The 15,000-nt window shown below is 37.8% G+C and overlaps 1 protein-coding gene across 5 annotated transcripts in view; it reads right to left on the bottom strand.

Moving 5' to 3' along the window:
* LOC144980988 (uncharacterized) overlaps positions 1-15,000 on the bottom strand; it is a 58,238-nt gene that overhangs the window by 22,244 nt on the left and 20,994 nt on the right. For 2 of the 5 annotated variants that reach the window (XM_078929028.1, XM_078929027.1), the window contains exon 2: positions 2,531-4,811. In XM_078929028.1, the coding sequence (XP_078785154.1) occupies positions 2,531-4,741 (2,211 nt within the window). In that variant the 5' untranslated portion in view covers positions 4,742-4,811. Of the gene's footprint in view, positions 1-2,530; positions 4,812-6,180; positions 6,662-7,921; positions 8,234-14,810 lie in introns of those variants that run through there. The other 3 variants (XM_078929026.1, XM_078929024.1, XM_078929023.1) reach the window with 3 other exon arrangements.

Genomic DNA, 15,000 nt, shown 5'->3' with positions numbered 1-15,000 from the left:
TGGCAGTTAATAGGTGGGCTAGCCAACAATGTTGTTTATCTTCCAAATACCAAATAACATAATCCCCGGACGTAGAGGAACCCTTTATCACAATGATAACAACGACATAGCCCAAATAACTTTTGTTTACCTGGAGTTCAAGACTAGCCAAGAAAGAGATGACCTTTGCGGTCATTATAAATACAAGTATGCTGATGGATAACTGCTGGCGGAAAGGTACCATAGACACCTTTACACCGGGAAATTTCTATACAGTCCGCATCTTTATTTATTTTTTTAATAATAATTTTCAATTAGCGGGGAAAGAATTTAACAACTAAAGAGAATGATAAGAAGCTCTGAGGATATATATATATATATATATATATATATATATATATATATATATATATATATATATATATATATATATATGTGTGTGTGTGTGTGTGTGTGTGTATAGCTATAATTATTTTCTTTTAATCACTGCAATCTTTCTTTTCCTTCTCAATCACCATTCCTTCTGACCCCCTCCCCTGTCTTGTTACAAATTAATATCTTGTAGCACGTGGGGTACAATAGAATGAAGCTCCAAATCTCATCATTTTTACAAGAAACAATCTATCACTTCTGTATAGAATGAAGAGTGGTGTTGAAAATCTAGTTATGGGCTTCATGTGGGTAAATGAAAACACGTGGATATCCTAATAAAATATTTCAACTATCGTACAAAGTTATGTTCCTAGATAATAGGTGCTACAGATTCAACATTGTCCGCGGTCAAACTCCTGCTTCATTGTTTTAACAAGGTGATTAACGTGAAGACCAACACAGAGTGACAGCAATGACGTCAACCTAGTCCGTTGTAGATAATGTAAGTATGTATATCACAGAAGTCTACCTAACACTATAGTAACAGTAGAGCTCTATGATGTCACGCATTCAAATGAACTCAGTAACGCACGAAGCGTTCATTTGCGTAAAACGAAGCTAAATTATTTGAATTATGTACGGACAACCACTTCACTTCTCCCCCACAATCTTCCCTCCTTCCATGTTTGTGTTGCACTTTAGGAATAGGAATTAAATGAATACGGTAAAAATTGATGAAATTGGACTAAGAACATTCATAGAATATGCCCATCGCATTGTTAGCAGGAACTGATGCATCATGAACATCGCTAAACAGTTTGGAATTATTAGTTTTTCAAATGAAGAAGAGAACAAGAAATTATGGTCTTTTTCTACTAAACACACCAGAGCAAGTCCTAAACACAGAATAGAATGTTCATATCAATAGATACCTAGGTCACAAGGCAGGAGAACGCGACAAATAATGTTCACCAAATGATAGTCGTAATACTAAAGTTGAAAGACTTTTAAACATGCAAAGTATCAAATAAACTAATTCAAAGCATTTATAATTCACTAACAGGAAGTGAACAGAGAAGATGGTGGAGAGAGAGAGAGAGAGAGAGAGAGAGAGAGAGAGAGAGAGGGAGAGAGAGAGAGGGAGAGAGAGAGAGGGAGAGAGAGAGAGGGAGAGAGAGAGGGGGGGGGGGTGGAAGAGCAGTGGTCAAATTATATCCTGATTATATATGATTATACATATTATCATATGAATCCCATGCACCCCCCCCCCCCCCAACACCCACCCTTCCCCCTCTAATTGGCATTTTGTCAAGCCGAACAAGGCAGAGCAAAATTTGTCAGACTTGTATGGCTTTGTTTATATTCAGTTGTTTTTTTTTTTTTTGTTGTTTTTTTTTTTTTACATTACACTTAATTTATTCCTTTCTGGAAAATCGTATTAAATTAAACTTAATTAATCAAGGCTTTAAATCCTTCTTTTCCTTTAGCGGCCACTTTCGAATGACATCTCAACGACCAATAGGTCAATAAGTAGTATAGATATGTCTTACTTCCTGCCATAGAGGTTTTCACATTTCGTCCTTGGAGATTATAAAATCAACCTTCAGCGTATGATTCCCTCCGACATACTACTAGATAGAAGTGATGGGTCACATATAATTGGCATTCTAACACGCCCCGATGTGGCGAGCGTTGGTGCAATGACCCGTGTTTAAGGATGAAATGACAACCATAGAGCATGAGATGGCCCCTGATTAGTGGTCTGAAGACAAGTAAAACAAGAAATAAGAACTTGGGAGTGATAGTGACAGGCACTTGTCGGAAAATGGGAAATGCATATGTGCAAGTCAGGTGTGAATAGCTCAGATGCTATGGACAGATAACATCGGTTTAAAAAGTCGTTTTGCCACAGCTATACAAACTACATTTCCATGAATATAGATCGGGGAGCCAAAAGACATTTGCAGACGGTATTGAAATTGCATTGTAACAACAACTAAAAAGAGAAAGAAAGAAAGAAAAGAAATAAAAATAAAGAAAAGAAGGACAGGGGAGAGGGGAGAAAGAAGTAATAAATAAGATGCTCCATTCCCCCCCCCCCCCCCCCCCCCCCCCCCCCCCCCCCCCCCCAAAAAAAAGAAGGAAAAACAAGAAAAAAATATAGTAAATCAATGTTTACCTCTGCTTTCTCTGGAGCCAATACAAGAAGAGCAGCCGTGAGGGCCCCAGCCGAGGCACCGCCAAATTTCTTTATCTTTTCCAAGAAACTAGGGCCCCTTTGCGTCAAAGAAGACACGACACCCAAGTGGTACATCCCAAGAAAACCACAACCACAGAACGAAAGATGGAGAGGCCCCTTCATATCCGTGGGCCTATATTCAAAATCCTCTGCGTCGTTGATGACTAGTTTGTCAACTTCAGAAACGTATTTACCGAAACTGTCAATCCTGGGGTCCAAATCCACCGGCTTCAGAGTAGCTCTTTGTATCTTTCTGGTAGAGCAATCGGTGCTAGATTCTTCGGTATTTTGACCCTGCGAGTCTTCCTCGGCTCCTTGGTACTCTGTTCTACTGGGTCTACTCTTACTCCGGCTGTGAGACTGCCTTGATTTGGCTCGCTCACTTGTGGTACCGGAACTTGAGACAGCCCGGTGATGATCCCTATGTCTTTCCCTGTTATTGAAAGTAGAACTGTGATTAGATCTGGATCGACCCTGATTGTTACTGGTATACAAACGACCGTTTGAATCTCGCAATGATGTTTTGGAGTCAAAAATGGGATTATTAGTATTGTCAAGATCTTCAGGGTCAGAACCCTTATTAAAAGCGTCTTCTGATTTATCTCTGATAACTAGATGATTGATTGGTGATTTGTAACGTTGTTCAGAACGTGATCTATAAGTCTTGTCGTTAGATTGATGATCAGAACTTCTTTGATACGAAGTATGATGACGACGACTTACATAATGATGGCGGCGGTGATTTTCTGCTTCAAATTCTTCTTCACTGTCGTCGTCCGGAGTAAAATCAAATTGGAATGCAGGAGCAGATTTCGGTGATAATGGGAAGTCTGCCAACTCTGTGGATTTGTAAGGGTCAGTGAGTCTAAAGGGGGACCTTACCGGGGCTGATTTTGGAGTGGGTGGAAAGTCTGTATCAGGACTGAAACGAGAAGAGATTAATTCATGGTTTTGGCTGTGACCATTAGTTTGAGCTGGGGTTATGGAGAGGGGTCGCGCTGTGGACAGTCTTTTTGAAGTTTGAGATAAAGTAGGATTTGTTTCTTTATTTGATACACTCAGAAACTGATCGTCTAAATCTCTTCTACATCTTTCCCGTGAACTGGGGCGAGAAGTATGATGCCGCGACTGTGATCTTTGGTGCCTACGATTGTTTCTGTTTCTTTGTGACCACGGAAAGACATAGGATAAGGCACATGCTTTTGGCTGTTTGGGAGATTCGGGAGAGGAAGAGTACCTGCGTCGGCGCTGATGTGGTCTTCTACCACTGTCACTGTTGTAGGTGGTGACACCTGTGGTAGTAGTAGGAGTTGGAGGGTTTCCGTTACAGTCCGGTCTTGAAGAGGAATGAGCAGAATGATCACGTCTCATCCGCCTTTCTCTTTGACAATAGTAACCGTTGGAATCACTCTCTTCGCCATGGTGTCTATCAACACACAATGCTGATTCACTATGAGCTTTTTTGACTTTGGGAAAATCTAAAACATATTCCCGACTGTGATGACGATGATGCCTGGTGTTGCCACTGCTGCTACCTGCGTGTTTACTTCCACTACTTTCGTGTTTCCTGTACCTTGACCTAGGGCAGTCACTATTTGCCACGTGATCGTTTCTTTGGTGGTGATGGTGTTGGCGGCGATGGCGGTGAGTGCTGCTACTTTCGTCAATGTGATTGTTATTTTGAAAGTCTGACGGTGTCCTATGAGTGTTAGAATTGGAATTGAAAGACTGTTGATAAGTAGAATTGCACGCTGGAGATGAAATGGCGTTGGAAATTGGGCGATGGTGATGGGGTTGACTAATTTGTTGACGGCGATGACGACGGTGGTTGTTCTGAAAGTCTCTTGGGTTCTGATGCCTTATATCATCTGTAGAGGGGGAGGGGATAGCTTTGGTTGAAGCAGTTCTTAAGAAGGATTGCTGTGATACAGTTCTACATATGGGATCCTCACTGACTGTAGTAGTCAAGCCTACTAAGTTTGAAAAGCCTATGTCTGGAGATTTGTGTGGACTGTTTCTAGGGACAGTGCTGTAGCCTCTGTCTTGGTCTATATAGGATAACGATGTGGGTCGTCGGGGTCCACTAGTAGTTGTGGTGACCTGGTTGTCATTAGTGAAAGTTGTCACCGACACAACCCGTTCCAATGTCATCGTGCCTGTGTCCAAAATAGTGATAAGTGGAACGGATGTGGCCGGACAATGAAAGTCCGGAGGAAGGGATCTGAAAGAAAAGAAACAAATACAAGCTGTAAATTGTAAACTATGAGATAATCATATAAATAGAGGGAGGGGGGATCAGTAACAAGCACACAGCCGTGTAATGTGCGCAAAATAAATAAAAATGAAAATATCACCAAGCCTCCGTGTATCATCTTAGAATCTCTGTCAAAAATTAAGTACACTGTACTATTAAATCCAACCAATTAGTTATCCTTTAATCATAATTACAGAGTATGTTATTAACAATGGCAAGGCTCTATCTTAGCCTGGTTCAGAGAAAGGCGGATGTCTTTGGTTTATATTTGTTTATATAATATTATACAGGGTATTACGCCGTTTGCTACACTTTTAGAACATTTTAGTAAATACGATGATGACAATAGGGTTTTTTTTTTCTGGAGTTCAACCTAGCAAGCACAATTTAAAAAATAATACAAGGGGGACAAGTTCAAAAGTGATGAGAATTATATCAAACAATAGATCCTTGTGAAGCGTCTGAGACTATCCTAAACTCTCACATTGATACCCCCATATGAATTTTGCTAAAAGTATAAGAAACTTTATATCAAAGAATCTAACAATGAAAGTGGATGCAGGAAAGAGTTTATTTGCAAAGCAAAAACATCATCTCTAACAAAAAATAAAAATACCCGGCAGGGCCAGGGTGAAACCAAATGGGTCTCATTCCAGCACATAGACACAAAGCCGCGTGGAAAGAACAAATGATGTCTGAGGAAGGACGGCAATGTTCCATTGCTTTGGTGAGATGCAAAAGTTATATACACTACACAGTAGCTTTTAAAAAAATTAAACCCGAAACTTCTCTTAGATATTTACGAAGGAAAGGTACGAGAAGGAGAAATGAGAGAAAAAAAGGAGAAGAAGAAGGGATAAGGAGGAAGAGCAATATCGACGTCTTAGCAATAAAGACGTTAGTAACAAAATTAAAAGACATAAATTAGAATAACGGAGAACACAGTTGCTGGTGCTAAAGCAGCAGTGTTAATTCCACACATTCCGAGTAGGTGTTTCCTTCTGCCCAAGTCCACAACACACTATGTTGAATAGGACCTGTGATAATAATAATAGTGACACATGATCAATACCTATTACACTGAGGTCTGTGTCAGTGGGCGGGTGACAAAATACATTCAAAATCTAGGTGTATCAATGCCCGACACAGATCACATATATTAATGTGAACAATGGCTCCGAGTATTACGGTAAGAGAGAAAAAGAATGTTAAATGTTGAATTTCCTGTGGCTACTATTGTACTAAACTGGGCAGCAAAGAAGTTAGGATTTAATCGGATAAACAGCAAGACAGTGTACTGGAAGAAACATGAAAAGATGGCAGAGGAAAAACTTACGCGCTATCATCCGATATAGTCTTTGATATCAGATTTATCATTTTCAATAATATGTGTCTTTCTTCTTTTATTTTCCGCACAAAAAGCCAAAATTGTCAATCAATCATAAAACCGATGCCAATATTATGTAGGCAAAGACAAAGTCATACTAACTCCTTAGTTAAACACATTAGAAAACTTGGGAACTAATCCTAACCATAACAAAATCCATTGAAATCATTTTGCTTTCAGTCCTGAGTAATACCACGCAATACAATGCCACAGGCTTTCATACACATACTATATCCTAGATATAACCATACGCTCCCTTCTCCCATTTAAAGATAGGTGACAATTTGAATTGTACCATGGTAAGGCTTTTTCAGTAACCAATCGGTCTCTACACAAACGTCACTACAGTCAATCCTACGAATCATAATATTCGAAAGTATAAGAAATGTCTAAATAAATCAAAGCAGTGTTCCTTTATCGGCTGTCCTCTAGTAAGCAATAAGATAAGACAAATTAAATTAGTAATAATAATATTATTTTTAGAGTATACTAATCCAAATATAGCGGCAAACTAGATAAAACAATAGATAACCGAAATATAATGTATATTAGGGTCTATTATAATACAAATTAAAGATGTCAACCAGAAAATAACCTCAAGGCAAGAAATAATTTCTAGGTAAGGTAGAATAGAATTCGTGTTATATTTCGAGGTCACAAAGAATGTTAACAACATTCACTATCTCAGACTTCATGCAGCTACGTATCGTTCTACACTACAAGCAGACAGACTATTTGTATGCAATAATATCGACACTTTCGCTAATAGTCAAAACCAGTATCAAATATATATATTCATATCTATAACATAAATAAATATAAATCAACACATTAGACACTCACAAACATATTTTAGACACACGACATTGTTAAAATATTTACTTGGATAGGACTGAACAAGAATTAACTCAAAGTAAAACATCAAAGGATGACAAAGTGAGAGAAAAAAAAAACCCAATAAACAAGGCCTAAAATTGAACATAAGATTGAGAGAGAAAACTGATGCGATTTGGAAATATCAAGAAGACGAATGAAGAAACCAGCGGGAATTTAATCCATCAATAAAATAGTAAATACACGACCCAAAGAAACATACTCACGAATTAACTATAAACAGGTCAATAATAAGTTATATAGATAAATAAATATAAATCATTTTATGAGAAACTCGTTAAAAATATTTAAAACTAGCAGCATTGTTAAAATATTTACTTGAATGGGACTGAACAATAATTAACCCAAAGTAAAACACGCAGGGATAGATAGGTTTAAAAAATTCATAACCAAATAAACAAAGCCTGAAATAGTACAAAATATTGACAACGGAATCAGAAAACTGATGCGATTGGAAATAACAGGAAAACGAATGAGGAAACCAGCGGGAATTCCATCCATCAATTATTGATCACAATGTCACCCAATAGTTTGTTTCATAGAGCGGAAATATTATACGAAAAGAAATATGACAGAAGTTCGACAATCAACCAAGAAGAGGGAACATTCATAAACACACACACACACACACAAGAGAGAGAGAGAGCGAGAGATAGAGAGAGAGAGAGAGAGAGAGAGAGAGAGAGAAAGAGAGAGAGAGGGAGAAGAAAGGGATGACAAAGAGGTGAACACATGTTTAAACTATTTCGTACAATATTATTTTAAAAAAACAAATGTTTGAAAAAAGCAAACAAACCTAGACTGCGGTTTGAGTGTATTAACATACATAAACCAGTAATGACCAATTAGTGAATGAACCAACCACTAGAACACTAGTCACACAATCAATAATACGCAACATGACATCTCAGCGTTCACATCGCATACTGTGTCGCATTACGTGTATATTCGGGAAATCATACTTCAATCAAATAAATAACAATCTACACCCTCCTTAAATCATGATCAGTCAAAACATTTGCCAGTGCATATAATAATATGCCGTGATAAGAATATAGAAATGACAATGTACGACAACTTGGGAAATGTCCAAAGACCGAGCTGTAATGTTTAAAAATATTGGCTTTATCTTGCGTCATCAAAATTTTTTGGGGCGTTTGTTGACACGGCCTGTGTTTATTTTCACAATAGACAACGCATTCGTGTCATGTCGTGTACAATATCCTCTTATGTAGGACTGTTCTTAAAGAAGAAAAAATATACGAATACATATGCACATCAATACAGCGCAGTTATAGGTCAAACACGATAATACTAGTAACTCATTTAGTAATAAAAGATGTGATAATGATAATAACAATAATAATAATTACTAGTACTACTACTACTACTAATAATAATAATAATGATAATTACAATAATAATAATTACTACTACTACTACTACTACTACTACTACTACTACTAATAATAATAATAATAATAATAATAATAATACACACAAAAGCAATGCCCTTGAAAAAAAAAACGGGTTGCTTCGACCCTGTCTGAAACGGTCACATTGAAAGTGTGGATGTTTACAAAAGCAGAAAATTAAAATTATAACGTTTCCGTGAAATGTTACTGCGTTTAAATGTACACAAATACACGCACATAAAATATTCTAATACATTCTAATACAAGCCCTAGATAAAAAAATATATTTGTTGCCTGTAAATTTCAGATGAAACAACTCGGAAATTCACGAGGTGTGAGAAATTAATTGTCTTGTAAGTTTTAAGAAGAGAGAATGCGTTTGTGTGTGTGTGTGTGTGAGAGAGAGAGAGAGAGAGAGAGAGAGAGAGAGAGAGAGAGAGAAAGAGAGAGAGAGAGAGAGAGAGAGAGAGAGAGAGAGAGAGAGAGAGAGAGAGAGAGAGACGAAAGGAAAACAGCATAAGATAAAATCAAAGAAATGCTCTTGCTCTCTCACATGACATCTACACTGCTCCGCGAAAAGACTAATTTAAAATCAAACATCAAACGTTACCCCCACTATCACTTTGAACATGGCAGCAGCGGCCTCTTATGGTTCAAACCATACTCCAGCCATTCTGACATGTTTGTAACAATGAAAGCAATGGACGCGTCGACCTTTAGATGGATAACACATGGGAAAGTAATACATATCTGAGACACCACGCAACCCCTCGATTTTTCAAACATCCTCGAAGCGTAACAACAAGCATTGAAATCGAAAATCTATTCGCCATTGTCCCAAATGGCTGTAGGGCACACCATAATTTAGGGCCATTCATCAGTGGCGTCTCACATCAGGTTCGAAAACGTTCTGGACCACTGAACTTCACAATCATGGGTAACACAAAAGCGTATAGTGCCTCCAGCTCTAAAAACATGCATTTTTACATTGGTGTAATCCAATGGTCAAAAATAGAAGGGACAGAGCGACCTAGTCAGCGTAAAAATGGGTATAATGGACGCTGAAAATTGGCATTACAGTCCAAAATATGAGCCTTGAGGTAACTTTATTATAATATGATTTAGTTGAGGGAAATGAGTTATAACAATTTCAATAACACAGCTACGCTCACATCGATGTTAAAACAAGCCCATAATTGCGTCCGGTTATCAGACCTGCAAATATGTGCACGAAGGAAAATCATCGTGAGCCACATAATCTGTTGGGAATGGATGCTACGAAAGAATCGATAATATGCCTGCCCTCTGCCAGGCATGGTGCCTGAGATAACAACGATTAAAATAATGGATGAGCTATGACAACAACGAATGGTGGTAAGATTAATTATAATGAAGATAAATTATTTGGTATTATTATTATTATTATCATTATCATTATTGTTGTTATTAAAATTGTTCAAACTGAGAACAGATGTAGATTCTACGAGCTTGTTATCAATTCACCTAAAAAGTATTATCAGGACATAAGCACAGGACCCCGCTAAGGGGAACACACTCAAATGATTCCAAATAATTATATATTCCGAACAAATAAAGAAATATATAAATCCCAAGCAATGTCATTACAAGACAAAGATAGAGCGATCGTTGGAAAACATAAGGACAAGAGGCCTCACGGTTTAAAAAAAAGTTTTGCGCGGGGGGGGGGGGGGGGGGGGGGGGGTAATTTTGAAAGAACAGGTTTTCGGGATCAAAGATAAAACAAACCACAACAAAATTAATATAAGACATAGGACCACGGTACTAATTGATAAAACAAGAGGAAGTGAGGAAACCTTTCCCAGCCCTTTCAACCAACATAACTTCGTCACTCTTTTAATGGCAAAATGAGTCATCAATCTAAACAAAAGATCGTTACTAAGGTCTAGCGCAGACACTGGCGACCTTTAGCCCTAGATAAGGCAGGGAAGGATCATATCGACAAGTTTCACTGAATAGACTAGTATAGTATCCTAAAGATCTAGGCCAGGCGGTTTATTCAAAAACGAAGACTATGTTTGCTTGACACCTCTTCACACAGTCAACTCAAATGAGTGGGAGGAAATCCATCGAACACACCTGTAGTGAGATTTGAAAAAAAAAAAAAGTCAAAACACGGTGATCCATACCAGATCAGTAATCTAGGACTGAAAAAAGCTTTGAGTATGAGCTGTTCATACGGAAATACTGGAAGTCCCCCCCCCCCCCCCCCCCCCCCCCCCCCCCCCCCAAAAAAAAAAAGAAAGAAAAATTAAGCATTTATCAAGAAGAATATCAACTAAACGTGCTCAAAGCGATTTATAAGGGGTCAATCGCCAACAGCAACACTTAACATGCAGGAAGAAACATAATGCCTGTTAGGCGATGTTACACTTTCGATTCAGACCGAGACAACGATGTTGGCCCGGTTCTATTTTTACATCCGAGTACGGTGACAAAATGTGAGAAAAGAGCCTTTTCCAAGAACGAAACAATGCGCTCAAAATCAAACCCTGGACCTTCCAGTCCGAAGGCGAGTGTCATCCGACATAGCCGCACTACTAGTATTAGTGAAAGTTGTAAAAATGAATTTGAAATTATAGATTGCCAATAGCCAGCTAAAGAGAAAACTATTTCACAAACGAAAGCACCAGATAACCCCTTAGGAATGTAACACGACATACTTCTGCTCCAGATAATACGTGAAATACAAAATCAGTTGTAATTTTATTTCAGTTACATTACCCATCCCATCAACATTGGGGTTTTGTTTTTTTTTAAATAAACGTTCGGGATCTAATCTCATTGATAAAAACCAGTGAATAATGATTAACAATGTACATTAGTACACAAACACACACACACACACACAGAGAGAGAGAGAGAGAGAGAGAGAGAGAGAGAGAGAGAGAGAGAGAGAGGGGGGGGGGCAGAGAATGCAAGGCCTTAGAGGTAAATACAATACATAATATTAAGACGAAGTCAGGGATAAAAACTTATGTATGGTAATATGGAAAACCTAGGTTGATGGTTCACTTGAATTGCATCTTTTCAAAGCATAATATACTGCCAACCTTTGAAAGAGAGTCTGGCAATTAACCTGAAATGAAATAGCTAAGGAAGACGCGACCAAGAAGTCATCGATTGAATTCAAATCCCCTGACTCACCCCTCGAACATGACTGCAACTCGACCAAGCCCGTCCTCTCTCTCCAATCTCCAGTGACTGTGTCTAGTGTCTTGTTAGGTATTATAGCGCATGGAAATTACGCTAAAATTTCCACATCACACATACTAAACACATAGGAGCAAAAACGACACACACACACACACACACACACACACACACACACGGTCATTGTGTTGTGCTATCTCTTATCACGGCGATGTGTGGGCGGGAATTCCCCCTGTTGATTCGTCACGTTTGACTTGATCGCAAAGAGACATAATACTAATTTTACTTTAAAGTTAAAGGCTAATATCTAAAATATGAATGAGAGTACCGTACATTTTGGTTCTCATTATAATATTTCTCTTTCACCTTGTACCTATCGGCACCATTTTAAACCAGAATATATTTTTCATCAGAGCGCTCTCAAAAGAGAGAAGAAAAAAAGAGGCAAGTGTCATAGTCGCTCATAAGAGGCATTAGAGCAAACAATTTTTTTTTTTAAAGGAGAAAGATGATAGATTCAGTGGAGAGAGAGAGAGAGAGAGAGAGAGAGAGAGAGAGAGAGAGAGAGAGAGGAGGAGGACGAAGAAGAAGAAGAAGAAGAAGAAGAAGAAGAAGAAGAAGAAGAAGAAGAAGAAGAAGAAGAAGAAGAAGAAGAAGAAATAAAGGAGAGAGCTGCAAAGAGAATTGAGAAATAATGCATAGCATTCAGTACGCGTTATTCAATATAAAAAATAAAGCAGGTGTTTTGCCATAACAGATCGATGGGACGTCCCCGATTTATTGAGAAATACCCATTTCGACATAGTACAGCAGTACGAACTAATCAATAGAAACAAAATCCCTATCTATATATAGGTTGTCTTCGTCCTCTCGTGATCAATGCATGTGTTGTTTGATGCAAGCGAGGGTTCACGGCGTAAAACATGTACCCTTGTCATTGTCCTAACTATCGGGAGCCTCTGTGGTGTAATGATAGCACGTTTGAACGATAATCAGAAGGTCTGATGTTCGCTCCCTGGTCGAGGTATGATTTTTTGGGATGTGGTTTTTTTTTTTTTTTTTTTTTTTTGTACTTTTAATTTTCTTTCTTGTTTTGTCTGGAATACAAGCAGCAACTACTGGATAGATGGTCAACAATCAGTGACATATATATGAAATCCTAGTCAACAATACAAGACAATAATAAACCACCACTATGTGGTGCCGACAATAATTCATATTTAAAATCCTTGATTCCACCATAAACATTATTATTTAAAAGATACATTGCGGTACTGTTTAGTAATATAGGGAAAGGGGGTAGAAAGGCCGAATCACTAGATTGTGACAATAAAACTGAGTCAAGGTCTTAACAAGCGGGACGTCCAATTAGAATTGTTGGTAAACCCGCGTGCAATCTGGTATGGTATTTATCTTTTTAATCTTAGAAGCCTACAATGTTCTGATTGTATGATAAATGAAAAAATGGGTACGGGGTGGGGTTGGGGCACTCTAATAATCTGATTGCAAACATTCATGTTTAGCATCGGGTAAGGGGTTGTTTTTTTTTTTTTTTTTTTTTTTGTTGCTTTAGGTCTCTTCCAACACAATTGAGGTTATATGAGAGACCGCTGAAACAAAAAAAAAACAAGCAATCTAACAAAAATAGTACAAATGTAAATCAAAATCATAACCTAAAGATATCATAAGCTAAATTATAAATAACCAAGAACAAACAGGCAGAAGATTTACAGAAAAAAAATATCCCCTGTCAAAAATACAATCACAAACCAAAGAAGCAGGATAGGCTAGTAAAGAGAAGAAGAAACGACATCACTATCGGATCGTACACCTATGCGAACATCATAGGTATATGATTCAAGGGTGATGCTCCCATCCAATCACCCGCATGGGTAAGGGGTTGGAAATTTACTGGGACTTGACATTATAATAATCAGTCCAAGCACCAGCTCCGCCTATCTTTTAGAGCCCTTTGATGTCTGTTATGAGCACGCAATATTATGTATGCCTCAGCCTTGGCGAAGGTAAATGTCATCAATGTTATCGGACTAGTCTCTAGGCCTTGTAATGTCGTTGCGGCCTTAAAAGAAAGAGACTATAAAAACGGCCTGTCTCAAGGCCATTACTATAATACGGGAACCCAGGGGGTGAGTTAGTAGTGTGTCTCGTCTAGTACAAATTCGAGCAATAAAAGGCGTTGTTAGTACACGTATGGAAACAATCGCACACTCCCCACCCCAACGATGTGTCCTTGGCTCAGATCTAACAGGAGCGGACGGGCGCCTTACCGACCACTTGTACTGGAGTGGATGATCATGATGACGATGAAGAAGAAAGTAACAGAAAATAGAAGGTATAGGATATAATAATAATAATAATAATAATAATAATAATAATAATAATAATAATAATAATAATAACAATAATAATAATAATAATAATAATATTTACTTACTTATCGAGCTTTTATCTAGCGCAATATCCACTAAACTTGCTCAAAGTCAAAGCACTTTACAAGGGGCCAACAGCAACATTTAATATTTAGGACGGGACATGACGCCTGTTAAGCGATGTTACATTTTATTTTCGGACAGAGACACCGCTGTTAACGGCCAGGTAATCATTTTACACCTGAGTAAGGTGAGAGAATATGAGTACTCAACAAGGCGCCGAGCGAGGCTCGAAGCCAGGACCTTCCGATCCGAAAGCCAAAGCGAATGTTATACCACTAGACCCTAGGACTTCATAATAATATAGATGTCGCTGATGACTAGACCACGTTCACGTCACCGTACATAATAATAATAATAATAATAATAATAATAATAATAATAATAATATTAATAATAATAATAATAATAATAATAATAATAATAATAATAATAACGACAACAGCATCAGCAACTAAGCATGAATCAAATTAAATAATTAGAGTGTGAATAAACTGAAGGTCACTATCGTAATCAATAGGACCGAACTACACCCAGCTCTCCATATCAATATCTCTACATGGCTAATAAAATGGACTACGCTCAACTTGAAAATACATACAACGCTTTCATTTGATCATATCCTTACCAATCAGTAGATATAATAATCCAATGTTCCATTATTAACTGATGAGTTAAAATCCTCTTAGTAATCCAAAGCGTTCGATATAATATACATATATTAGTGTACCTTGTCAATGAAATCGGAACACTGGTATAATAAAAAACACGACAAAATCGAACAACTTCAACGATCGCTTTTCAATCCTCCGAAAGAA

The sequence above is a fragment of the Berghia stephanieae genome, chromosome 10 (assembly GCF_034508935.2).
Source record: "Berghia stephanieae isolate SIO BIC M18660-M18661 chromosome 10, UCSD_Bste_1.3, whole genome shotgun sequence".
NCBI classification, from domain to species: Eukaryota; Metazoa; Mollusca; class Gastropoda; order Nudibranchia; family Aeolidiidae; genus Berghia; species Berghia stephanieae.
The sequence above is the reverse complement of the archived record's forward strand: the minus strand, read 5'-3'. Positions and strand labels throughout refer to the sequence as shown.